Raw genomic sequence first — 25,945 nt, 5'->3', positions numbered from 1 at the left:
ACTTAGACTATTCAGTCCATTGTGATACCACATTGGTGATCTTCCCCCTTATCACTGAGTGCTGCCCGATTCCATGTTAAGCTCAATGACAAGGGACCTCCTTTTTATAGCCCAGTCTGAACGGCGTTCCACATTGCAGTGAAACCACTTAGAGAAGCTTTGAAACCCTCAGAAATGAAACCCTCAAATGTCGAAGCAGGAATTGAACCCACGACCTTATGTATGCAAGGCGGGCATGCTAACCGTTGCACCACGGTGGCTCCCACCCATAGATAAAAGGTTAGGTTAAAGTGGCAGCCCGATTAAGATTCAGGCTCACTTAGACTATTCAGTCCATTGTGATAAGGCTCCCACCCATGATGAATTTGGTTTCATATCGAAAATCTTTAATTCAGCCGGGCTGAATTAGGTTCTCCATAGGAAAACTTTAATTCAGCCGGGCTGATTTAGGTTCTTTATTGGAAAACTTTAATTCAGCAATGTAGAATTAGTTTTTCTGCAGGAAAACTTTAATTTAACCTGGCTGAAATAGGTTTTATATGGAAAGACTATAATTCAGCCCAGCTGAATTGGCTTTTCTATAGGAACCCTTCATTTCAGCGAAGCTTAGCTAGATTTTCAATAGAAAAACTTTAATTCAGGCCGGCTAAATAAGTGTTTATATAAGAAAACTTTAAATTAGCCAGGCTGAATAAAGTTTTCCCAATGAAACCTTCAATTCAGCAATGCTGAATTATGTTTTCTATAGGAAAACTGTCATTAACACATGCTGAATTTGGGTTTTCTATACGAAAACATCAATTCAGCTAGGTTTAATTGGGAAACTTTTGTTTTTCGATAGGAAGAATTAAATCCAATCAGATTTTCTATAAGAATACTTTATTTCGACCAAGCTCAATTAAGTTATCTATAGGAAAACATTATTTCAGCTAAGCTGAATAAGGTTTTCTATAGGAAAACTTCAATTTAGCTAAGATGTTAACATTTTATAATGTTAAAAATATTCAATTTTCATATTTCTGGAACACTTGGTCTCAGCAAACTTTTGCTTAAAACACACACTTGAAAATTAATTCTTCACTTTTATAATTTCAGACGATCCCGATCATCATTATGAACAACTTTCTCCAGGATCTCTCGGTAAACGCCATTCGCTGGCATTGCAGGAACGTGGCGGAAGCTTACAGCGTAATCAAAATATGGTTCGCATTTCGAAGCGTGGTAAACCAATCTCATACTCTGCCCATGCCTTGGGTCAAGAAATCTCCGATGATTCTTTCGATTCTGATACCGATGACTACTACGAGCACGAACATCAGGCCCACAATGATAGCGGTGTAGATATACGAACTTCAAAGTTACCCGAACCTCCAGCAACATCAAATCAAATGTACTCCTTTGTGAAGAAATTCAAAAATTTCCTAGCGAAAAAATCACCTCAAAATTCTAAATTCGGAGGAAGTCAGCAAAAGATACCGGACGCAGATAACAGTTCTCAATTCTATGTGAATACGAGTGTTCTAGGGGCGAATGGTAGCGTCAATGGTGATCAATCGAAATCAACGTCCTCGCTACAAGTTGCACAGACCAAAGAATTAAGTACGTCAGAGAAGAATCTAATAATGGCTCAATCGAATATAACCAAGGCGGAGCAACTGAACACTGCAACTACACCGCGTAAGTCCAAGGCGACTAAGAGTTTACGGCACCGCATACGCAAGAGCTTGGTGGGTTTCGATAATAAACAATTGAGTACTCTTACGCCAACCCGTAGTACATTCTATGTGGAGGAACCTCAGCATCAGCAAGATGATATTAATGGACAAATGGATTCAGGTTTCTCAGAAAAAGTACCACCATCTAATGGATCCGCCATGGCAGCCACAAGCACCCCAGATTCTCAGAAATATATGACAGCACGTAAAGCGAAAAAGGAGTCAAAACCTAATGCCAATGCTCAAAGAAGACGGACGACCATTGGTATAAGACCCATTGAACCACCTCCTCCTCCGCCCGACAACAATGGAAATGGAAAACGCCAAAGCAATACATCCTGGTATGCTGAGTGTGGAGTCTTTAAGAATGGAACCACCAATCTAGTGAATGACGATGCCCAGCTATTGAATGGCACCACTGATGGCATGAACAACAATAGCAATGGAACCTCATGGTATGAAGAAGCTGGTCTCTATCAGACCAGTGGTATATCCGTAGCCAGTTCCAGTGGCAGTTCAGGTGTCTCAACCAGTAACGAAGCCAGTCCTGCTGATGAAATGGCTCATGGTCTCTTTAGTAATGAGCCTTTGTACCAAATCTACAGTGCTGCCAAACTGGAAGCCATATCGAGAGATATGCAAGATGAGAGCTCAACAGATGGTTATGAAGAAATTGGTGAACGTCGTAGAAGTATGCAAAGTGAAGGCCAAGATAACAATCGAAAATCATCCAGACCTACCGCCTTACAATTGGTCGAGCCCAAAAGTGGACCTGAGAGAACATTGTGGTGTCAAATACCCGAAGTCATTAACTCGATGATATTGCGTAAGTATTTTGAGGTGTTTCCAATTATTTCAATAAGTATTTAGTACACGGAGAAGAAGTTGTACCAAGTCCGAAAATATAACCTTCTTTCAATTCAAATGTAACGGGCTCAAAGAGAAAATCAGTGGAATTTCTCATACCCGCATATGATGTTCACGCATATGGGCATACCGAGAGTTGAGTACTTCACCAGACTCTTCATTTATTCTGTGGTATTATTCTTAAAACCCGAGATCTATAAAATGGGTAGGGATATTCCGAGGCAAGGGATGAGGAGATTCCAATCACTTTTTGTGGCATAACTTTTACTGATTCCAAGAGATGCGTAAGGTTTTCCAACCGACAGTTTTTTGAGCACCTCCAGAGTTGTAACGCGACGAAGAAATACACATAAGATTCCTTAATTTGTCTTTAAATGCCCGTTGCGTGTTTCCGAGGTCAATGGAGGAGTGAAGTCTCCTCACTGAGATCTCCAAGACGGGAAAGGTGAGGTATAGTGGCAGCGCGTTATTTCAGACTCACTTAGACTCAGATTGTTATTTCACAGTGGTGAACGTCTCTCTTATCACTGAGTGCTGCCCGATTCCATGTTTTGCTCAATGAAAAGGGACCTCCTTTTTATGCCCGAGTCCGCCGCTTCACATTACGGTGAAACCTCTTATAGAAGCTTTGAAACACTTAAAAATGTCAACAGCATTACTGAGAGTGGGTAGGTTAGGTTAGGTGGCAGCCCGATGTATCACTTAGACTATTCAGTCCATTGTGATACCACATTGGTGAACTTCTCTCTTATCACTGAGTGCTGCCCGATTCCATGTTAAGCTCAATGACAAGGGACCTCCTTTTTATAGCCGAGTCAGAACGGCGTTCCACATTGCAGTGAAACCTCTTAGAGAAGCTTTGAAACCCTCAGAAATGTCACCAGCATTACTGAGGTGGGATAATCCACTGAAAGTGGATAATCCACCGCTGAAAAACTTGTTGTTGTTCGGTCAAAACTGGCCTTGAACCTATAACCCTTTGTATACAAGGCAGGCATGCACCACAGACGGGATAATTTCTAGGGCACTGTTTATCCTCTACGTTTGATTTTTACCACACGCTCCATCCGGTGCTGTGATTGTATCTCGGAAGACATGAATCAAGATCTCTTCTTGATAACATTTGCAACCGCTTAAATACCGACCTTCCTGGTATTTGCCGTTACTTCAGTGCCAGAATTTGTGGAATAACAGGCAGCAAATCCTTCAGCCACTCAGTTCACTACATTGGCAAATGAAGGCTTATAAACGTAAAGATCGAGACAAACACGAAAATTCATTCGCTTTCCTCACTACAATAAGCTTCCGGATAGGTACTAGGTCCTTAAGTTGCTTTCCGACAAAATCTAGAGTGCGGGCAAAGAAACCTTATAAGTCAATTGCGATGCCAGTTCAGCCTTAGGGTGGGCTCAAAAGACAAGAGATAATCAGCTGTATAACATACAGAGCTAATATGAACGCTGTCCCCAGAAATGAGAGAGAAAATTTTTGAGTAGAACTCTCCTAGTTTATGTGGAGGTGAAGATTCTTCCATTGCTAAGACGTAACTAAAAATGATCTAATCGATTTTTGCTGGTAAACTTCAATGTCAGAAAGGCATCCTCGAACAGAGTCAGGATCGATCTGAATTGTCAATAATGGCAGGTCCATTTATCTCCCCTGAAATTGTATAACAAACAGAGCTATAGGAATGCTGCTCTCGGAAATGAGAGAGAATGTCTCAGCAGAACTTTCTTGAATCTATATTATGTGGAGATGAAGAATCTTCCTCTCCGAAGACGTAACTAAAAGTTTTCACATCGGTTGCTACTGGATGCCTTCGATGTCAGAAAGGTATATCCGGGGAGAATTAAGAACGATTTTAGTTGTCAAGAATGAGAGGTTCATTCCCTGAAATTGCATAGCATACTGAGCTATAACAACGCTGCTCTCAAAAATACGAAGGAATATCTCAGTAGAACTTCCTTGAATCTATTTTATGTGGAGGTTAAGATTCTTCCTGTCCAAAGGCGTAACTAAAACATGTCACGTCGGTTGCTATTGAATATCTTCGATATCAGAAAGGTATATACGGGGAGAGTTAGGAACGATGTCAATTGCCACGAAGGAAAGGTTGATCCCATCTTCGTAACATAACGCTGCCCTAAGAAATGGGAGAGAATGTCTCAGCAGAACTTCCTTGAATCTATTTTATGTGGAGGTGAAGATTCTTCTTGTCCTGAGATGTAACTAAAAATTGTCACATCGAGTGCTACTGGATACATTCGATGCCCAGAAATTGCATACAAGCTAAAAGAACGATGTCCTCAGAAATGTATCAGCAGAACTTCCTTGGATCTACTTAACATGGAGGTGACGACTCTTCCAGTGAGAAGACGTAACTAAAAAGTGCCACCGTGATTCCTACTGATTCGATGTCAGAAAGCCATCTCCGAGGAGAGGTAGGAACGATCTTAATTGTCGGGAATGAAAGGTTGATCCATCTCCCTTGAAATCCAGGGTCTCTACACGATCTATAGCACGGAGTACAGAGTTAGTAGAGATAGCGTCCAGATTACGCGGCATACCGCATAGATCTGAACAGCATACATAGGAACCGGAAAACCTAATTGTCAACTACCACCTAATGTCATCTGAGTAGAGTTAATCCAGGTCCTACGGAACCAAAATTGTTGGTGGGGTGGCCAAAGGGTGTCTCATTCATAATTCAAGGCCCTCTCGCAACCACCACCAAAATACTCCGAACAGAAGGAGGGCTCTTCTGCAACGTGATAAGGGTCTGCTCCATAAAGGCAAGAGGAGGCCGTGAGTAGTGCAAATCTCGTTGGGGAATAGAGACAGTGTTCTTCGAAAATATAAACTTAGATGTAGTTCTCACAATTTTCAGATTATGGACGCGGTAGTAGCATTTTTTGTAACTTGCAAAACAATTCTTTGACACTCTCTCCCATAGTTTTCTATTCCTGATTTCATTGACCACTTAAACATTACGCAACACATTTTTTCTTTCGCTCTCTCCCTAGCTACTCTAACACCCCGTGAACGAGCTTTAATGGAGGCCAAATTTGAGATTATCACTTCAGAGGCCAGCTACTTGAAATCCTTGAATCTCTTGCGTAATCATTACATGAATCATCCAATGTTCCGTGATACGAATATAGTCAATTCTCGAGATCGCAAAGCTTTGTTTGCCCACATAATTCCTGTACATGATTGTTCGGAACGTTTACTCTCTGAATTGGAATCCTGCTGGCAGGATAATATAATGTTAATTGGTCTTAGCAAACGTATATATGCCATAGCGGAAAAATATTTCCATGTTTATGTGGGATTCTGTGAACACCAAGGACGAATGGATCGCACTCTGAAGCATTTAAGAGCGAGCAAGAGTTTATTTGCCCAAAATCTAGAATTATTGGAAAAAAGTCCCGATTGTTGTGGTCTCATACTTCATTCGTTTTTAATGTTGCCCATGCAAAGAATCACTCGTTTGCCTCTGCTAATCGATGCAGTGTTCAGTAAATGTCATCCCAATGATGATGAATATGAGAATTGGAAAATGTGTTTGGCCATTATGAATAAAATTGTCGCCCAATGCAATGATGCAGCCACGAAAAGCGAACAGGCCTATGAGATTGAGAAGATCTCGAGACAATTGGAATTCAATCCATCCGTGATACGACCACTTGCCATTGCTCCAGCCGGTGTATTGGCTCCCGGTACTAAACCCCGCTTCTTGGTAAAGAAGGGAGAGTTTACACATTTGATTTGGCGTGGAGATGATGCCAAATTGACATTTGGCAAAAAGTTTAGTAAAGTGACCATCTATGCTTTCCTCTTCTCGGATCTTTTGGTATTGACAAAGCGCAAGGGTGAGGAAAAGTTTTCGGTCTTTGACTATTGTCCACGCAATATGTTGACAATAACATCAGGTGATGTACTGCCACAAGTTCCAACCAAAGATTTGAATAGTCAAACTAGTAAGAATCTAATACTAATGACTCTGCTGGAGAATCATCAACGTAAAACCAATGAATTGGTGAGCAATTGCATTCCTAAACAAAAAAGCAATTCGTTAATGTCCATTTTCTTTTTTTTAGCTCCTATCATGTCCTTCAGTATCCGAACAGGAAAGATGGCTACAGGCCATGTGTCCCCCAGAATCTGAGACGCCTGGTGAGAAATTATACGAGCAATGGGATTGTCCACAGGTTATAGCAAAACATTCCTACGAAAACAATGAGCCAGATGGTCTAAATCTCGAAGTGGGAGATGTGGTTAATGTTACCAGAAAATTACCTGATGGTAAGTAATACCTGAATTGGTCTCTGATTTTGATCTTCACATTCGTCTCCCGGAAAAATGGCTAAATCGATTTCCCTAACGGTGAGGAAACCACATGGCAACTCCTATTGATTTACATCAGTGTTGCCAAGTGTTTTCTACAAATTCCCCAAATATACTTGCGAACGGCTCATTATGGGATAAAATGTAAATAATCGGTCGGAATTACGCTGGCAAAAATAGCATTGCATTTCTTATGGACAAAATTAATAAATAACAAGTATATACGGCCGTAAGTTCGGCCAGGCCGAAGCTTATGTACCCTCCACCATGGATTGCGTAGAAACTTCTACTGAAGACTGTCATCCGCAATCGAATTACTTGGGTTACGGTAACACTTGCCGATGGCAAGGTATCTTAAAATTTCCTAACACCGTAATATATACCACATAGTCCATACGTGGTATATATTAAACTACAAAAGGCCGATAAAATACGTATATAATTAAGTTTAAAGTTTCTATAGAAATAAAATTTTGACAAAATAAAATTTTGACAACATTTTCTATAGAAATAAAATTTGGAAAAAAATTCTATAGAAATAAAATTTGGAAAAAAAATTTCTATAGAAATAAAATTTGGACAAAAAATTTCTATAGAAATAAAATTTTGACAAAATTTTCTATAGAAATAAAATTTTGGTAGATTATTTTTGGCTCGAGTAGCAACCATGATTATGAACCGATATGGACCAATTTTTGTGTGATTGGGGATCGGCTATAAATAACTATAGACCGATATGGACCAATTTTGGCATGGTTATTAGCGGCCTTATACTAAAACCACGTTGCAAATTTCAACCGGATCGGACGAATTTTGCTCCTCCAAGAGGCTCCGGAGATCAAATCTGGGGATGGGTTTATATGGGGGCTATTTATAATTATGGACAGATATGGACCAATTCTTGCGTGTTTCTTAGAGACCACATTCTAACACCATGTTCCAAATTTCAACCGTATCGGATGAATTTTGCTCCTCCAAGAAGCTCCGGAGGACAAATCAGGGGATCGATTTATATGGGGGCTATATATAATTATGGACCGATATGGACCAATTCTTGCATGGTTGTTAGACACCATATACTAACACCACGTACCAAATTTCAATCGGATCGGATGACTTTTGCTCCTCTAAGAGGCTCCGGAGGTCAAATCTGGGGATCGGTTTATATGGGGGCTATATATAATTATGGACCGATGTGGACCAATTTTTGCATGGTCATAAGAGAACATATACCAACACCATGTACCAAATTTCAGCCGGATCGGATGAAATTTGCTTCTCTTAGAGGCTCCGCAAGCCAAATCGGGAGATCGGTTTATATGGGGGCTATATATAATTATGGGCCGATGTGGACCAATTTTTGCATGGTCATTAGAGAATATATACCAACACCATGTACCAAATTTCAGCCGGATTGGATGAAATTTGCTTCTCTTAGAGGCTCCGCAAGCCAAATCGGGGGATCAGTTTATATGGGGGCTATATATAATTATGGACCGATGTGAACCAATTTTTGTATGGTTGTTAGAGACCATATACTAACACTATGTACCAAATTTCAGCCGGATCGCATGAAATTTGGTTCTCTTAGAGGCTCCGAAAGCCAATTCGGGTGATCGGTTTATATGGGGACTATATATAATTATGGACCGATATAGAGGCTCCGCAAGCCAAATCTGAGGGTCCGTTTATATGGGGGCTATACGTAAAAGTGGACCGATATGGCCCATTTGCAATACCATCCGACCTACATCAATAACAATTGCTTGTGCCAAGTTTCAAGTTGATAGCTTGTTTCGTTCGGAAGTTAGCGTGATTTCAACAGACGGACGGACATGCTTAGATCGACTCAGAATTTCACCACGACCCAGAATATATATACTTTATGGGGTCTTAAGCAATATTTCCATGTGTTACAAACAGAATGACAAAGTTAATATACCTCCCATCCTATGGTGGAGGGTATAATAAAACATCTGGCGAACATTTTACTGCCCATGAGAAATGCATACCTATTTTTACTAGCGAAATGTGACGGTATTATCGATCATTACATTTTCTCTATAATGCGGCTTACAGATTATAAGGTTTGTCGGACGGAATGTCTGTGTTTGTAAAAAATCTTACAGTGTGTCCAATCGATACGACAATTCGTTGATGACTATATAATCGGTAAATGTGTTATCGATCCCATAAACATGCAGCAGTATCGATTATGCCTTCAGACTTAACTTATAATGTGGCTAATATATGGGATATGTACGACACGACCACTGTCGTCCGAGTAAACTTATAGTCTGCAAGGCGCATAATGCGCCGTTCACATAATACTTCTATATAAACGAAATGTTGAGGACTTTACAAAATTTTTATTGCTATAGAACATTTTATCAAAATTTTATTTCTATAGACAATTTTGTCATAATTTTATTTCTATAAAAAATTCTCCTATTGATTTACATCAGTGTTGCCAAGTGTTTTCTACAAATTCCCCAAATATACTTGCGAACGGCTCATTATGGGATAAAATGTAAATAATCGGTCGGAATTACGCTGGCAAAAATAGCATTGCATTTCTTATGGACAAAATTAATAAATAACAAGTATATACGGCCGTAAGTTCGGCCAGGCCGAAGCTTATGTACCCTCCACCATGGATTGCGTAGAAACTTCTACTGAAGACTGTCATCCGCAATCGAATTACTTGGGTTACGGTAACACTTGCCGATGGCAAGGTATCTTAAAATTTCCTAACACCGTAATATATACCACATAGTCCATACGTGGTATATATTAAACTACAAAAGGCCGATAAAATACGTATATAATTAAGTTTAAAGTTTCTATAGAAATAAAATTTTGACAAAATAAAATTTTGACAACATTTTCTATAGAAATAAAATTTGGAAAAAAATTCTATAGAAATAAAATTTGGAAAAAAAATTTCTATAGAAATAAAATTTGGACAAAAAATTTCTATAGAAATAAAATTTTGACAAAATTTTCTATAGAAATAAAATTTTGGTAGATTATTTTTGGCTCGAGTAGCAACCATGATTATGAACCGATATGGACCAATTTTTGTGTGATTGGGGATCGGCTATAAATAACTATAGACCGATATGGACCAATTTTGGCATGGTTATTAGCGGCCTTATACTAAAACCACGTTGCAAATTTCAACCGGATCGGACGAATTTTGCTCCTCCAAGAGGCTCCGGAGATCAAATCTGGGGATGGGTTTATATGGGGGCTATTTATAATTATGGACAGATATGGACCAATTCTTGCGTGTTTCTTAGAGACCACATTCTAACACCATGTTCCAAATTTCAACCGTATCGGATGAATTTTGCTCCTCCAAGAAGCTCCGGAGGACAAATCAGGGGATCGATTTATATGGGGGCTATATATAATTATGGACCGATATGGACCAATTCTTGCATGGTTGTTAGACACCATATACTAACACCACGTACCAAATTTCAATCGGATCGGATGACTTTTGCTCCTCTAAGAGGCTCCGGAGGTCAAATCTGGGGATCGGTTTATATGGGGGCTATATATAATTATGGACCGATGTGGACCAATTTTTGCATGGTCATAAGAGAACATATACCAACACCATGTACCAAATTTCAGCCGGATCGGATGAAATTTGCTTCTCTTAGAGGCTCCGCAAGCCAAATCGGGAGATCGGTTTATATGGGGGCTATATATAATTATGGGCCGATGTGGACCAATTTTTGCATGGTCATTAGAGAATATATACCAACACCATGTACCAAATTTCAGCCGGATTGGATGAAATTTGCTTCTCTTAGAGGCTCCGCAAGCCAAATCGGGGGATCAGTTTATATGGGGGCTATATATAATTATGGACCGATGTGAACCAATTTTTGTATGGTTGTTAGAGACCATATACTAACACTATGTACCAAATTTCAGCCGGATCGCATGAAATTTGGTTCTCTTAGAGGCTCCGAAAGCCAATTCGGGTGATCGGTTTATATGGGGACTATATATAATTATGGACCGATATAGAGGCTCCGCAAGCCAAATCTGAGGGTCCGTTTATATGGGGGCTATACGTAAAAGTGGACCGATATGGCCCATTTGCAATACCATCCGACCTACATCAATAACAATTGCTTGTGCCAAGTTTCAAGTTGATAGCTTGTTTCGTTCGGAAGTTAGCGTGATTTCAACAGACGGACGGACATGCTTAGATCGACTCAGAATTTCACCACGACCCAGAATATATATACTTTATGGGGTCTTAAGCAATATTTCCATGTGTTACAAACAGAATGACAAAGTTAATATACCTCCCATCCTATGGTGGAGGGTATAATAAAACATCTGGCGAACATTTTACTGCCCATGAGAAATGCATACCTATTTTTACTAGCGAAATGTGACGGTATTATCGATCATTACATTTTCTCTATAATGCGGCTTACAGATTATAAGGTTTGTCGGACGGAATGTCTGTGTTTGTAAAAAATCTTACAGTGTGTCCAATCGATACGACAATTCGTTGATGACTATATAATCGGTAAATGTGTTATCGATCCCATAAACATGCAGCAGTATCGATTATGCCTTCAGACTTAACTTATAATGTGGCTAATATATGGGATATGTACGACACGACCACTGTCGTCCGAGTAAACTTATAGTCTGCAAGGCGCATAATGCGCCGTTCACATAATACTTCTATATAAACGAAATGTTAAGGACTTTACAAAATTTTTATTGCTATAGAACATTTTATCAAAATTTTATTTCTATAGACAATTTTGTCATAATTTTATTTCTATAAAAAATTTGGTCAAAATTTTATTTCAATAGAAAATTTTGTCGAAATTTTATTTCTATAGAAAATTTTTCAAAATTTTATTTCTAATATCCATAAAATTTTGTCAACATTTTATTTTTATAGAGAATTTTATCAAAATTTTATTTCTATAGAAAATTTTGTCAAAATTTTATTTCTATAGAAAATTTTGTCAAAATTTTATTTATATAGAAAATTTTGTCAAAATTTTATTTCTATAGAAAATTTTGTCAAAATTTTATTTCTATAGAAAATTTTGTCAAAATTTTATTTCAATAGAAAATTTTGTCAAAATTTTATTTCAATAGAAAATTTTGTCAAAATTTTATTTCTATAGAAAATTTTGTCAAAATTTTATTTATATAGAAAATGTCAAAATTTTATTTCTATAGAAAATTTTGTCAAAATTTTATTTGTATAGAAAAATTTTGTTAAAATATTATTGGTATAGAATTTTTAAATTTAATTCTATAGAAATTGTGTTTAAATGTTATTTCTATAGAAAATTTTATCAAAATGTTACTTCCATAGAAAATTTTATCAAAATTTGATTTCCATAGAAAATTTTGTGAAAATTCTATAGAAAATTTGTGAATTACCTCTCGGGCGGAGGTAAAATTTACCAAAATCTCAAGAATTCTACCAGTCTACCAAACAGTACAAAATCTCCCATTTTTTGGTAGAATTCTACCAACTGTGGCAACCGTGGTTCCAATGAGAAACACACCGCCTATCAGTATGGTTATAACACCCATAGGTGGCATTATAGTGTGGATAAATTTATAATTGAACGATGTACTACAGTGTGACCAAATGCTAAGAATTTTAGGTGATAAGTAAACAATCGTTAAAAGTGTTATCGATCACATTACGAAGCTGCAGTATCGATTATGTTATTACGTCAAACGTAAATTTTGGCGTGGCAGGATATATCTCGAAAAGTTGAATATGGGCATTACCGTATGGATAAAAAGGTAGTAGAACGACGCAATACAGTGTGGTGAAATGCTAAGAATTTTCGTCGATAAGTAAAAAATCGATAAATTATTGCACGGATAAACTGATAATATGAACGGCGTATAATACTTTTGGAATTTAAGCAAAACTCATAAATCGACAACTACGAGCAAATAAGCAATGAATTTCTCACTCAATTATGCGCTTTACAGACTATCACTTATTCCGGACGACAGTGCTCGTGTCGAACATATCCCATATATCGTGCACATTATAAGTTAAGTCCGAAGGCATTATCGATACTACTGCATGTTTAAGGGATCGATAACACATTTACCGATTATTTAGTCATCGCCGACAAGTCGTATCGATCCGACACACTGTAAGATTCGTTACAAACACCGACATTCCGTCCGGTATAACTGATAGTCCGTAAAGCGCATTACCGACTTTTAATGGGAAAAATTTTACATATTCTGCAAAAAGTCACTTGCCATATTTCTATATTTCTGGATATGAATATTTTCTTTTCCGAGCTTTAATCAGTGAACTGTCGATAATTGAACATAATACAGCATTGAATGTTCCCATTCCCATAAGATATTATTGAAATAGATCAACACATTCTCCATTTATCTTTTTTTTCTAGGTTGGTATAAAGGCGAGCGTATACGTGATGGTGCTGTTGGTTGGTTCCCCGGAAGCTATACAGAGGAAGTGAATTCAGCTCATGTACGTGCTCGTAATCTAAAATTAAGGCATCGTCTGCTTACATTTACCGCCACATATCTTGAGTCACAAAAACGGAATAAATGATCCAGGATGAAAACGATGTGGTATACAAAAACCGCATGGGTCGAAATCTCTAAATTGTAATTTAGAAAAAAATATCTAATCTATAAACTTCTGTATGTAGATCTTATGATGAATTACTGATATCGCCATTTATCGGAAAATAGAAAGAGTCGATAACAACTTATCTGCAATAAAATTTATAGAGTCGATAACAATGATATGCTTTTCCTAGTTAGATGCTTGAGATACATTTGATATTGTTTATTTAATCTCCCTATTATGCAACGCAAGATAACACTGTCAACACACGATCGAAATTCACAAGTAATATCTACTAGGGTCGAGTACAGGGTTCTAATAGTTGCAAGTGTAAATTGTATAAATTAAAGTAAGTTTGTATAAGACTCAAAATTATTTTTAACCTTATAAATAAACCAAAATTAAATATATTTAATATATAATATCTTTATTATTAATATTATCATTACGTAATATGTGTTTGTTTGCAATACTATAGTATTTTCTATTATTTGTTTATATATTTATATTTATGTAGGAACATGTGATATCAAAATTTACGATTATATTAAATAATATCATTAATTCATATATTTTAAGGGATTATATCACATATGTCTTTTTAGTCAATAGCTTAAAATTTCTGTTCAAAGGATTACAATAAACATATAAATGATATATATATGGTGTATCATAGATATTAAATAGACAACTAACAATAGGGTTTTAATAGTAGTAATCTTCTCATTTTTTTTACTATGTTTTGTGTATAGAGATGTATTTAGTAGCTTTGTATTAAAAACGAGCAATGTCAATATTATGAATTATATAAATATTAAATTTAGTCCGAAATGGTTATAAAATAAATATGAAATATATAACACGATATCCAAAATAATATAGAATTTTTATACTTCGGTTTACTGTTTGCTGAAAAGAGACAACATCCCAATAAACACAGGATGAGCGTTTTTCAAATGCAACACCTCTTCAGTTTGAGGGTAAATATCATTTTCAACATAAATTCAACTTGACTTGAAAAAGCTCATCTTCAATTCATCTTCAAATTGTTTGCGAATTGCAACCAATTTGGCAAAATGTTGACGAAAACTTTGAAAATGTGTTGAAGATAATTGGAGAAAACTTTGACAAAACACTACCCTGAAATGCAACGAAAAAACCACATGGTTTTTACTACTTTGGACAACAAAGTTCGTGGAAGAAATATAAAAATGTGGAAATTTTTTAATAATCAATTGAAATTGCTTATAATAATTGGTTAGTAAAACTAAAACACGAAATGAAAACTTGAAGGAAGTCACTAAACTCAAATCTCTTTGCAGACAACTAAAATATTTGGATGCTGATTCTTGGACACATTAAGAGGCTGGCCGATGAAAAATGGTAGTGGCTTATCGAGAAGAGAAAGTTTCCATAAATCAAAGTGCAACCAAAAAAACTTGGTATTTATGCTTTTCCATATCAACAACTACTGGATGATAATTCGCATCACATCGATAGTTTAATTTATATCGCATCATCGGTTTAATTTGTTATTTTGTGAATTCATATTGCTAGAAATTTATTCCAATTATCTGGCCATCAAGTTCCTGAAAATTGCCAGTATTTTAATAACAACAATTTTGTAATACCAACGTTCTTGAGGAAATCACGAAGTACCTGGTCAGTTGGAAGAAATACAAATTGGTAAGTCAAAATAAAAAGTGAAATGAAAACATAATGGAAATCACAAAACTCGATTGTTTTGCAGAAAACTAAAATCATTGAATGGTATATTCTTGGAAGATGTTGGCCGATGAAAAACCGATGAAGGAAACAACAAAGAAAAGTTTTCAGAAAACTTACAAAGTGCAACCAATTAAAACAAAGTGCAACAATTCCTATATCAAGAACTTCTGGATGAAAATGTGCATTACATCAATTTACATCCCGTCATCAGTTTGATATTTTGTGATTTCCTCTTGCTGGAATCTATTCTAACACACAAGCCAGCAAGTTCCTCGATAGTAATTATTTCAAATTGCCAGCATATTAATGACACCAACATTATGGAGGAAATGGAATTATACATGTAAAAATGTTTAAGATATTTAAAGTTGTATTCATAGTTTTATTTATTAATACGTTTAATAAGATAATTACATTTTGATTGGTATAATATTATTATTTTCATATATTATTAATGTTATTTTTAAGATTATTATATTTGTTAACGAAAAAATAATAAAATTTACAAAATCCCTAGAAATTTAGTATTGACTTTCAGTTAGAACTAGGATTGACTTTCATACAAATTGTGGTTTGAAAGTATTCGCAACAATGCTAGTTTTTTATTTTTCTCACATTGAAAACTGTTTGAGAAATTATTGAGTAGCGATGCATTTCAATTTGAGGATTACAATTGAGAAATTATTGCTATTGTGTTGAATTTTACTGTTGAGGGTAATGTCTGTTTTTTGTTGAGAACGCGATTTTCTCAACAATTTCTCAACTTGAATATTACCCTAATCCTTTGAAAAAATGTTTGAAAAATTATTGAATTTTAGTATTTTTCAAACGTTTGTGTTTATTGGGATACTTTTTGCACCATTTAGATTATAAGTTTTTCCGGACGGAATATTTGTAAAGAAACTTACAGTGTGGCCGAACGCTAAGAATTGTCGGAGGTAAGTAAAATATCGATAAATATGTTATCGATCCCATTAACAAGCTGTAGTAACGATTATTTAGTCATCGCCGACAATTCGTATCGATTGGCCACACTGTAAGATTCTTTACAAACACAGACAATCCGTCCAGAAAAACTTGGACGGCGCATTACAAACAGAGCAATTTCGTTTGGATTATGAGAATATTGTAAACAATCCATAACATCGTTCCAACGAAAATTGGATGGCTAATATATCAATGCATTCCATATGAGTACCACAATTTTCGCTTGTTCTGTATTACCCTGCCAACATTTTTTGAATTTGACGGCACTTCTGAGAATTTCTACCACGTCGAAAACAATCGTATACGACCTCCAAAACTCGTTGGAAAAGCACCGTCACTATTGAGAAGTTGTACCACGTCAAGTTACTACAAAAAAGTATCGCATGAGTGCAATTATTAGGTGCCTTTTTTAATAAATTTAGAACGACGCCAATAAGAGCCCCTTCAAACAATCAGAAAATGTATATTTTAAGATAGTTGTAAAAGAATCATTGTGGTCAAGTAAAATACGAAAACAGTCGTATACGACTGTTTTCGACGTAGTGGGTATTCTCAGAAGCGCCCCCAAATTCAAAAAATGTTGGCAGGGCAATTCCTTGGATCTTTTCCTTCCATTAAGGTGGGTATTAAGTTCGAGTTTAGCCGCTAAAATCGTCATGTTTTCACGATTACTTTTCTTTAATAATCCATTTTAAGGAATATAAATTTTGTGAAAATTTGCTTTGGGATATTCCCCATCAAGTTATAATGAAATCTGCAACAAATATGTATAATTTTATGACGTTTTTTACTCATTTAGTTTTCACTTTAGTGAAAATTAGCGGCTAAACTCGAACTTAATACCCACCTTTATTTGGTAAGACTTGATCAAAATATAATCGTCTTCATATATATTTTTGTACTTTTAGTTTAGTGTTTCGGTGAAAAACCCGAACATAGTACTCACCTTAAGGCCGGTACTCTGTTCGGTTTTCGCGTTGAAACTCCATACAAAACCAAAACATGCGAAAAACTAGCGAAATTTTTTCCATTTGTGGTACTTTGTTTTTTTCGAGTTGAAAAACTGACGTAACTCGCGTGTTCAGTATTTTCATAACATGGCGCCATTTGCAATGTGAATTAAGAAATAATTTATTTATTAAACTGATTTTTGTGAATTTATAACACAAAAATGGATCTGATTATTATTTAAAAATGTAATCTGATGATTGATAAAACTAACATGGAATTGTATTTCCATAATAAACTAGCAACCAACATCTACCGCTCCCTACTATATGGTAGAATATAAATAATTTATATAATATGAAATTTAAACACAAATGTTAACAAAATAAAAGCTTTATTTGGTGAATTATATTTTACAATCGTTTCATTTGTACTGGGCATCGGGATAATAAACACAAAACATAATTTAAACAAAAGGAGGCACAGCAATTGATGTTCCAAACAAGCATTAGCACTTCAAGCAACATGTATAGTACCGAGGTAGCAATGAATGGAATCACAAGAATTAACTGCTATGTTCCAAAAAATAAAATGCAGCACTGTAAAATTAGTTTTTTAATTCCATAGATATTTGTAAAATAACTTCGCCTGCTTCTTCTTTTTCAAATTATTTATTTTGTATGCGTGTGTGTGTAAATCGAGCAACTAGTTGCGTATGTATATGTAATCATTTCGTGACAGTCTGCGATGTTGTCAATACATTTCGACGAAATAAACGCAAAAAAGTCCCAAAATGGCTGTTTTTTTCCCTCAAAATATATTGTCAACACTATCATTTTTCAACGCGAAACAATGATTTAGGGGAACTTTTTTCGCACCAACAAACAGAGTACCGGCCTTTAAGGTGGATATTAAGTTCGAGTTTAAGGTGAGTATTAAGTTCGACTTTTCTCACTAAAGGTAAGTACTATGTTCGCTTTTCGTGTTGAAACTCCATACAAAACCAAAAAATGCGAAAAATTTGCGAAATTTTTTCCATTTGTGATACTTTGTTTCGTGTTGAAAAACTGACGTTTATAGCACGGCGCCATTTGCAATGTGAATTAAGAAATAATTTATTTATTAAAAACTATTTGTGCGGGTTTATAAATCAAACACGGACCATATTTTTGTTCCGAAACTATACAAAGGATCAAAGGAATAGCAGATCAATTGCCCAAGGAAAACTAAAATGTTATTTTGTAAAAACAAGCAACACCACCAACTTAATCCAATATCGCTCCCTGTAAAAGAGCGCTCCAAGCTACCTAAAAAAAAAACGCTTTCTATGTGCGAAATAATGGTTTCCATAAAAATTTTTCGCAAAAATGAACATAGTACCGGCCTTAAAGTGAAAACTAAAACAGTAAAAAAAGGCATAAAATTATACATAATTGTTGCAGATTTTATTATAACTTGATGGGGAATAGCCCAAAGCAAGTTTTCAAAAAGTTTGTATTCCTTATGCGCTTTACAGACTATCAGTTATTCCGGACGGAATGTCGGTGTTTGTAAAGAATCTTACAGTGTGTCGGATCGATACGACTTGTCGGCGATGACTAAATAATCGGTAAATGTGTTATCGATCCCATAAACATGCAGCAGTATCGATTACTCCTTCGGACTTAACTTATAATGTGCACAATATATGGGATATGTTCGACACGAGCACTGTCGTCCGGAATAACTGATAGTCTGTAAAGCACATTAAGAAGTATTATTAGAGAAAAGTAATCGTGAAAAAATGGTGATTTTAGCTGCTAAAGGTAGGTACTATGTTCGGTTTCCGAAGCGAAATCCCATACAAAACCAAAAATGCGAAAAACTACCGAAATATTTTTTCATTTGTGGTACTTTGTTTTTTTTCGAGTTGAAAAACTGACATAAAGTGCATAGTCCCTAATTAGGTCGGCTTTAAATCCTTCCATATGTTGAGATTAGTTAGTTTCAAAACATGGCGCCCACGATTCGTGAGCGTCGTTCGTCAAGCAAGGTTGTGTTTTTTCAAGGCTGAGCTTCACGGAACTTGATCACTGCGGTTTTTCGAAATCAAGAAGATTGTGAAATTCTATCTATTTGGTTTCTCTTTTCTTTTTGATTTGGAAAAGAAAAATTGTTACCTATTATTGGCAAGGTGTATTTGCTGACTTTTGTTTATAGGCGGTAAAAATGCCGAATGGGACTGAGGCAAATGTCCCGCCAATTCCACCACCACCGGACATTGGGCGAAGATGCAGATCTAGAAGCCGGAATAAACTAGGAGGAAGAGAGGAAAGTCTGGACAAGCAAGGCACTAAGGTACCGAGATTAGAGGGTCGCCGTGATGTTAAAACATCTGGAGGTTCTCAGGTGAACCAATCGACCATGCTGACTAATTCTAGCCGTGTTTATGAATATGATGCAACAAGCGAAGGCCCCTTTTTAACGTTTTTAGAAACTTTTACGTCTGGCAACGAAAGAAAGCCGATTAACACCATGGCTGCGGCTAGATTCCTCAAAACGTTAAATATACCCAATATTCTGGAAATTGTTAAAGTTGGGTATGGAAGAGTGAAAGTTGTCTTCAAAGATGGTGCTTCGGCAAATAACTTCGTGAAGGATGCCCGTTTAAGTGAAGGTGGATATCAGGCCAGAATATTGGCTCACTTCGTGTCTATAGTAGGAGTTATTTATAATGTACCGGAAGAAATTTCCACAGAGGAGCTAAAAGAGGATTTAAAAACCAATGAGACAACGATTTTGGATATTATTCGAATGACTAGAAAAGAAAGAGGAGAGACCATAAATACAAGGAGAGTGAAGGTCATCTTCAAGGGGCGCAAATTGCCAGAGGTTATTGACTATAGTGGTGCAAAATTGAGGGTACACCATTTTATCCCCTTTGGTCAATGCTATCGGTGTTTCCGATTTAACCATTTTGCAGATCACTGCAAATCACCTGCTAATTGTCGTATTTGCTTCCAACGCCACGAAGTGGTTGACCCGAATAATTGCAGTAACCCGATCACATGCTCTAACTGTGGACTGGCGCACCCTTCCAATAGCCGCGACTGCCCTGCAAGGGAAAAGGCTTTTAGAATTAAAAAAATCATGGTCGTTGAGAATCTATCCATCCGAGAGGCAAGATCTAAATATTCTGCCATTTTTTCGAATAGGTTTGATATTTTGGATCAAAATCTTGATGTGGCTTTTCCCCCCATTCGGCACAAGCCGAACTTTAAGCCTTTCGCTAATAACAGCAATGTGAGCAACAATCTTGATGCAGCAAAAGATCTTCATAAACAATTTTCGTTTGCGCGAGTCGCCAAACTGAATATAAATAAGGAACGAGAGGAGGCTAACGCAAGAAGGACACAAAAAGAGCACCAGGCTGCTTTACAAGAAGGTGAGACGTATAAAGCTCCAAACGGTGTAGGTATTATTGCAGCGGAGAATTTGAAGACATCTGGTTTTGAGAGAGCTATAAATGAATTAGCTAAGAAATTAAATAATTACATTGTTGTGGGTGCAAATGGCTCCGGAGGAGACCATTTGAACTTCATTCAAGATCTTCATCAAGATATGAATCGCTTTTTTGCTACGCAAGACGTCGAGTTGATAAAAGCTGGGGGGGCCACTAGCCTCTCAGTGTAATTTTGTTTTTTTCATTGTATTATTATTGTTAAAGAAAAGATGAGAATTTTACAACTGAATATTCAGAGCCTGAGAAAGAGAGAGAACAAAGATGTCTTGGAATTATTTCTTGAGACTAACAAGATAGACATAGCACTACTGTCTGAAACATGGTTGACTGATAATTCGACTACAAGCATTTGTAATTTTAATTATGTTTATAAGAACAGGAGTGATGGATATGGAGGTGTAGGCATCTACATTAGAAGAGATATATCATTTTCAATTTTGGACAAATTTCCTGTTGGGGAAGTGGTTGGTATTCGTACTCATAATTTGAGGAAAAATGTCTGTGTTGTTTCGGCTTACATACCACCTAATACCTCAAACGGTGCTTTTAAGGCGATTATTTCCAGTTTCATTGACTCTGTTGAGAACATGTCCCTTCCGATGATTTTTGGCGGTGATTTGAATGCCAAATCGCATCTTTGGGGGTCTCCAGTTTCTGATACGAGAGGTGACATTCTTGCAGATTTGATGTATGGTTCTTCTTTTTGCTGTCTCAACACTGGTGACTACACTTTTTCTGTTCGTGATGGCCAATTCTCTTTTCTTGATGTTACGTTCTGCAGAAACTTTGTTCGAAATCCGAGTTGGTCTGTTCGGAAGGCAAAACTGACTAACAGTAATCATTTTCCCATTGTAATTGAAATCTGTGATATTGATCCGGCACCAAGGGGTTTCTACAAAGTGTGCCATCGCCGTGTATTAGACGGTGTTAGTCGTTTGAGTGTGGGCACCTCATATGAGGAATTCAGTTCCAAAATGGATTCTATAATTCAAAATTGTTCGGAATACATAGATTCTAGGAACAAATATAAACCCAAACCATGGTGGGACCCCGAGGCCTCAAGATTATTTCGAAGGCGCAATGCTCTTAGATTGAAATATCACCGATACAGAACTTATGAGAACTGTCAAGATTGGATTATGGCTGACAATGAATTGAAGAACTATATTGGAACTTTAAAGAAATCGAATTTTCAAGCCTTCCTCTCTGAAGTCTCTTCGGCTTGCTCTCCGAGGGAGGTTTGGGATAAAGTGAAGAACGTGCGGAAATTTGGTAAGGAAAAAAATATAAACAACATCTGGAATGAGGAACAGAAAGAGTGTTTTATCAATATGGTCACAGAATCTGCTCCCATTAACATCCCGCCGCCGCTCTCAACTGATTTTAAAAATAGAGACCCATTACCTCAATTCGGAGTATGTGATTTTGAATCGTTCATTAGATCAAGAAATCCCGGATCTGCAGCTGGTGCTGATAAGATAACTTATGAAATGATTATTAATTTAAAGGACTCAGACAGAATTGCGTTTTTCGAAATCCTGAAGAAGCTTTTCGAGGACGGTATTTTTCCTAATTCCTGGAGGAGAATTCTTTTAACGCCGGTCCCAAAGAGGAACAAAGATGCCACCATGATCGTAAACTTTAGACCGATATCGCTTCTGAGTGTACATGTCAAATTAATAGAAGGTGTGCTGAAAAATCTGATTAATGAACATATCAGATCATTTAACCTGCTCCCTGAACGCTCTTATGCCTTTAGACCTCATCATTCGACAGCCATGTGCATAAACGACCTTGTGAATTTTGTGGCCGACCTGAAGTCGAGGTCAATGCATGTAATGGGTATGTGTGTTGATGTGGAGAAAGCGTATGATTGCACAGATATAGAGGTTCTGAAGGATGTCATGGAAATTTTGGGCTTTAACAGTCACATTACTTGGTGGATCTATGAATTTTTTAGAGAAAGGATATTAATTTGCGGGACAAAGTCGAAAGAGACATTTGGTGGACTAGCTCAAGGGAGTGGGCTGAGTCCAATTCTTTTTAACTTATACACCATTTCACTTCATCATGTCAATTCGAGTCAATGTCGTTTATTTCAATATGCAGATGACTTTGTTTTGATCTGTTATGACAAGGATTTTAACAGTACCAAGACATTGCTTCAGTCTAAAATTATTGACTTTAAGGCAAGATGTAATGAAAAGAGTCTTAATTTCAACATGGCCAAGACAAGTGTGGTTCACTTTAACAGAAGACAACGAGATTTGAACATATGCGTTGAAAACACACTCCTGAATCAAGTACAGGAAATGAAATACCTAGGTGTGGTGATCTCGACAAATGGTTCGTCGAACGAACATGTGGACTTTACGATCAGGGAGATTGAAAAGAAATGCCGCTTCATGAATATTATCAATGGGTGTCGTTTTGGAGTGCATCCGATTAAGGCATTACTTTTTTATAAAGCATTTGTGAGGTCGAAAGCTGAATATGGAGCCTCGGCTCTTTCAAATATGTCTCAAGTTGCTTCTGGCAGAATTAAAAGTTGCCTTAATAATGTCCTGAGAAAGGCCCTGGGTCTCATACGCACAACACCTGTTTCAGTCATATATCATATGGCTGGTGAATTGCCTCCTGACAAGAGATTTGAATTGGCAACGGCAAAGGAACTAATAAAAGTTTTTGCGTTGAACCTTCCGGCAAAGGAGATAATGGCTGTTCGGGATCGTCCATTGAATTCTAGTTACTACAGAATCTATCATCAATTCCAGCATATTTTTGAAGACGTCGCACAGATCTCTGAATCAATCATTAAGCCAAGTAATATAAAGTTTGATGAGGACTTTTTCAAAGGAGCTGTCAAAAATAAGGCTGAAGCTAGCGTTGAACTGGTTAGGAGTCTGAGGTTGGAGAAGGAGGCGGATCTACAAGATAGAAAGTTTGATTTAATCTTCACGGATGGCTCAGTGCATGCTGAATATACGGGGGCTGCTTTCTACCACCAGGCTTCTGGTTTGGTTCAGGCCTTCTGTGTCACCAAAAGACTGTCTTCTATGTCGGCGGAGCTTGTTGCGTTATATAAAGCTCTTGAATTTGCTACAAACAACGGGCTGACAAATATTGCATTTTTAACGGATAGTCTAGCTGGAGTTCAAGCGCTTAAAAACAACGGAGGACTTAATTTTTTGGCACATCAATTTCTGGCTCTTGCAAATGAACACTGTGGAAGCATCGAAATACATTTCATTCCCGGGCACATGGGAATACCTCACAATGAGAAAGTGGATGAAGCAGCGAAAAAGGCATTTGAAGAGGGATGGCGTTTAGATTTGAAATGGCCCTTAGGTGATGCTATTCGTACAATAGAGGAAAAATTGTGGTTGAAATGGTCAACGGAATATATACAAGAGGCGTCAGTACGAAATTCCTGTTACTTCAGAATCTTTCCGACGGTGCGGAAGAAGCCGTGGTTCGGTAATGTGGCAGTGAATACTCTTCAGTGTAAAGCAATTAATAGAATACTGAGTGACAATGCATTCTGCAATTCTACACTTTATAAGGTGCGAGTAGCTGATTCTCCAGAGTGTGAGTCATGTGGTGGGGTGGAGACCCCATCCCATGTGATTTTTGAATGCCCTAGATTTTTCTTGGAAAGAACGCACTTCACCGAATTGGATGGTATATTTGATATTGAACAATTTGTTGACAAATTTGGTATAGAAGGTTTGAGCATTTTAGCGGATTTCTTGGAGAAGACTGGTCCATGCATTTAGTTTCATCACAGCATTGCGATGTCTATTAGTGTTGGCTTTGTGATTCCGGGCCAAATAAGTCTTCCAATAAGGGTGTTTTTTTTCATCGGCATTGGGAGCAACTTAAAAGGAAAAAAAAAAAAAAAAAAAAAAAAAAAAAAAACATGGCGCCATTTGTAATGTGAATTAAGAAATAATTGATTTATTCAAATGATTTGTGTTAAATTAGAATACAAAAGTGGTTCGCGTTGTTATTTAAAAATGCAATTAGATTGACGAAATAAAAATAACGGAGTGCTATATGTATATAACATATATAACAGCATCTGGTTCTGTAGCCGTTTCTGCCACAGTAGCATCTGCCCTCACATCCCTGACACCCACAATTGCAGCCTCTACATCAGCTACAGTGAACAACTCCAACATAGCACCCTCAACACCTGCCACGACCACAGTGGTTGTGACCGCAAATATTGTATTGCAACAACCAAATACAACGGCCGCCCAAGTAGTGAGTGGTCCCATTGGGGTGGCAGCAAATACTACTCCAACATTAGCCACTATTACTAATTCTTCAAATGCAATATCGACTGTTGCTGCCGTTAGTAATACAAATGCAATACTAATGCAATGGTGGTTTCACAATCATCCACAATAGTATCACCAGCAGCTGGATCGAATGTTGTTGTTCCCACCACTACAATGGCTTTAGCAGGAGCTACCGTGGGACTTAAGTCTGGTCCAGATATTACAATGACATTGAACCGTATAAATACGGCAGAGAATGAAGTTGATGTGGAGGAATGTTTACCAGGTGATGTTGTTAAATTGGATTTTGCTGGCGAAGAAGTGGCCGGATGAAATTTTACCCCTAAGGAATGTCTTCTAGGAGTTTCCAATCGACGACCGGTGCCCGTTGGAAACTCCGCCTATTACAACAGTACCATCATCGCTTCAGCCATCAGCAACAATAGCATTCCATCAGCGTCATATTGTAGAGATACAACCAGGCCACCATTTATCATCATCCCCTGCTAATTTAGAATTGACTAATGTTATGCTACATAATGTTTGCACAGAACACGAAGAAGTAGAAGAAGCTAATTGTCATAAAATTGCAGATGTAATCGATGAAGATTTCTTTTTTAAAATATGCTTAAAAACGATTTCGTTTTATCTCTGTAAACCCAGTGCTTCTACATTCAACACCCATTTTTTACAAAGAAATGAATTGTATTTTTTTTATTATTTTACCGCTCCTCGTAATTGCTCCCTTTTCTATTTGTTAAGCGAGCTCGTTTTTTGTGTGTAAGAGGCGTAAATGAATGAGAACTGAACAAAAGAAATGTTAATGTAATTTTAATTTTTAATGGAAACAACATGAAAGCTAAATATGAGAAATGATAATTAAAAATTTTTAAATATAACAATATTAATGAAAGAAAGCTGATAATCCAGAAAAGAA

General features: G+C 36.9%; 1 protein-coding gene and 1 long non-coding RNA gene across 7 annotated transcripts in view; both read left to right on the top strand.

Annotated features, from left to right (window-relative positions):
• The window catches only part of Exn (Ephexin), a 204,063-nt gene extending 190,461 nt beyond the window's left edge, over nt 1-13,602 (top strand). For all 6 annotated transcript variants that reach the window (XM_075307890.1, XM_075307892.1, XM_075307891.1 and 3 more), the window contains 4 exons: nt 1,096-2,541; nt 5,606-6,621; nt 6,683-6,887; nt 13,376-13,602. In XM_075307890.1, coding sequence (XP_075164005.1) covers nt 1,096-2,541; nt 5,606-6,621; nt 6,683-6,887; nt 13,376-13,542 — 2,834 coding nt within the window. In that variant the 3' untranslated portion in view covers nt 13,543-13,602. The remainder of the gene's footprint in view (nt 1-1,095; nt 2,542-5,605; nt 6,622-6,682; nt 6,888-13,375) is intronic.
• Nucleotides 13,603-14,507: 905 nt separating this feature from the next.
• On the top strand, nt 14,508-15,808 carry LOC142235240 (uncharacterized). Its single transcript, XR_012721840.1, has 3 exons — nt 14,508-14,817; nt 14,883-15,246; nt 15,311-15,808. It is a non-coding gene; the product is annotated as an uncharacterized LOC142235240 (long non-coding RNA).
• The last annotated feature ends 10,137 nt before the right edge of the window (nt 15,809-25,945 follow it).

Source organism: Haematobia irritans, chromosome 4 (assembly GCF_050003625.1).
Source record: "Haematobia irritans isolate KBUSLIRL chromosome 4, ASM5000362v1, whole genome shotgun sequence".
Classification (NCBI taxonomy): Eukaryota; Metazoa; Arthropoda; class Insecta; order Diptera; family Muscidae; genus Haematobia; species Haematobia irritans.
This window is presented reverse-complemented; position numbering and strand designations above follow the sequence as displayed.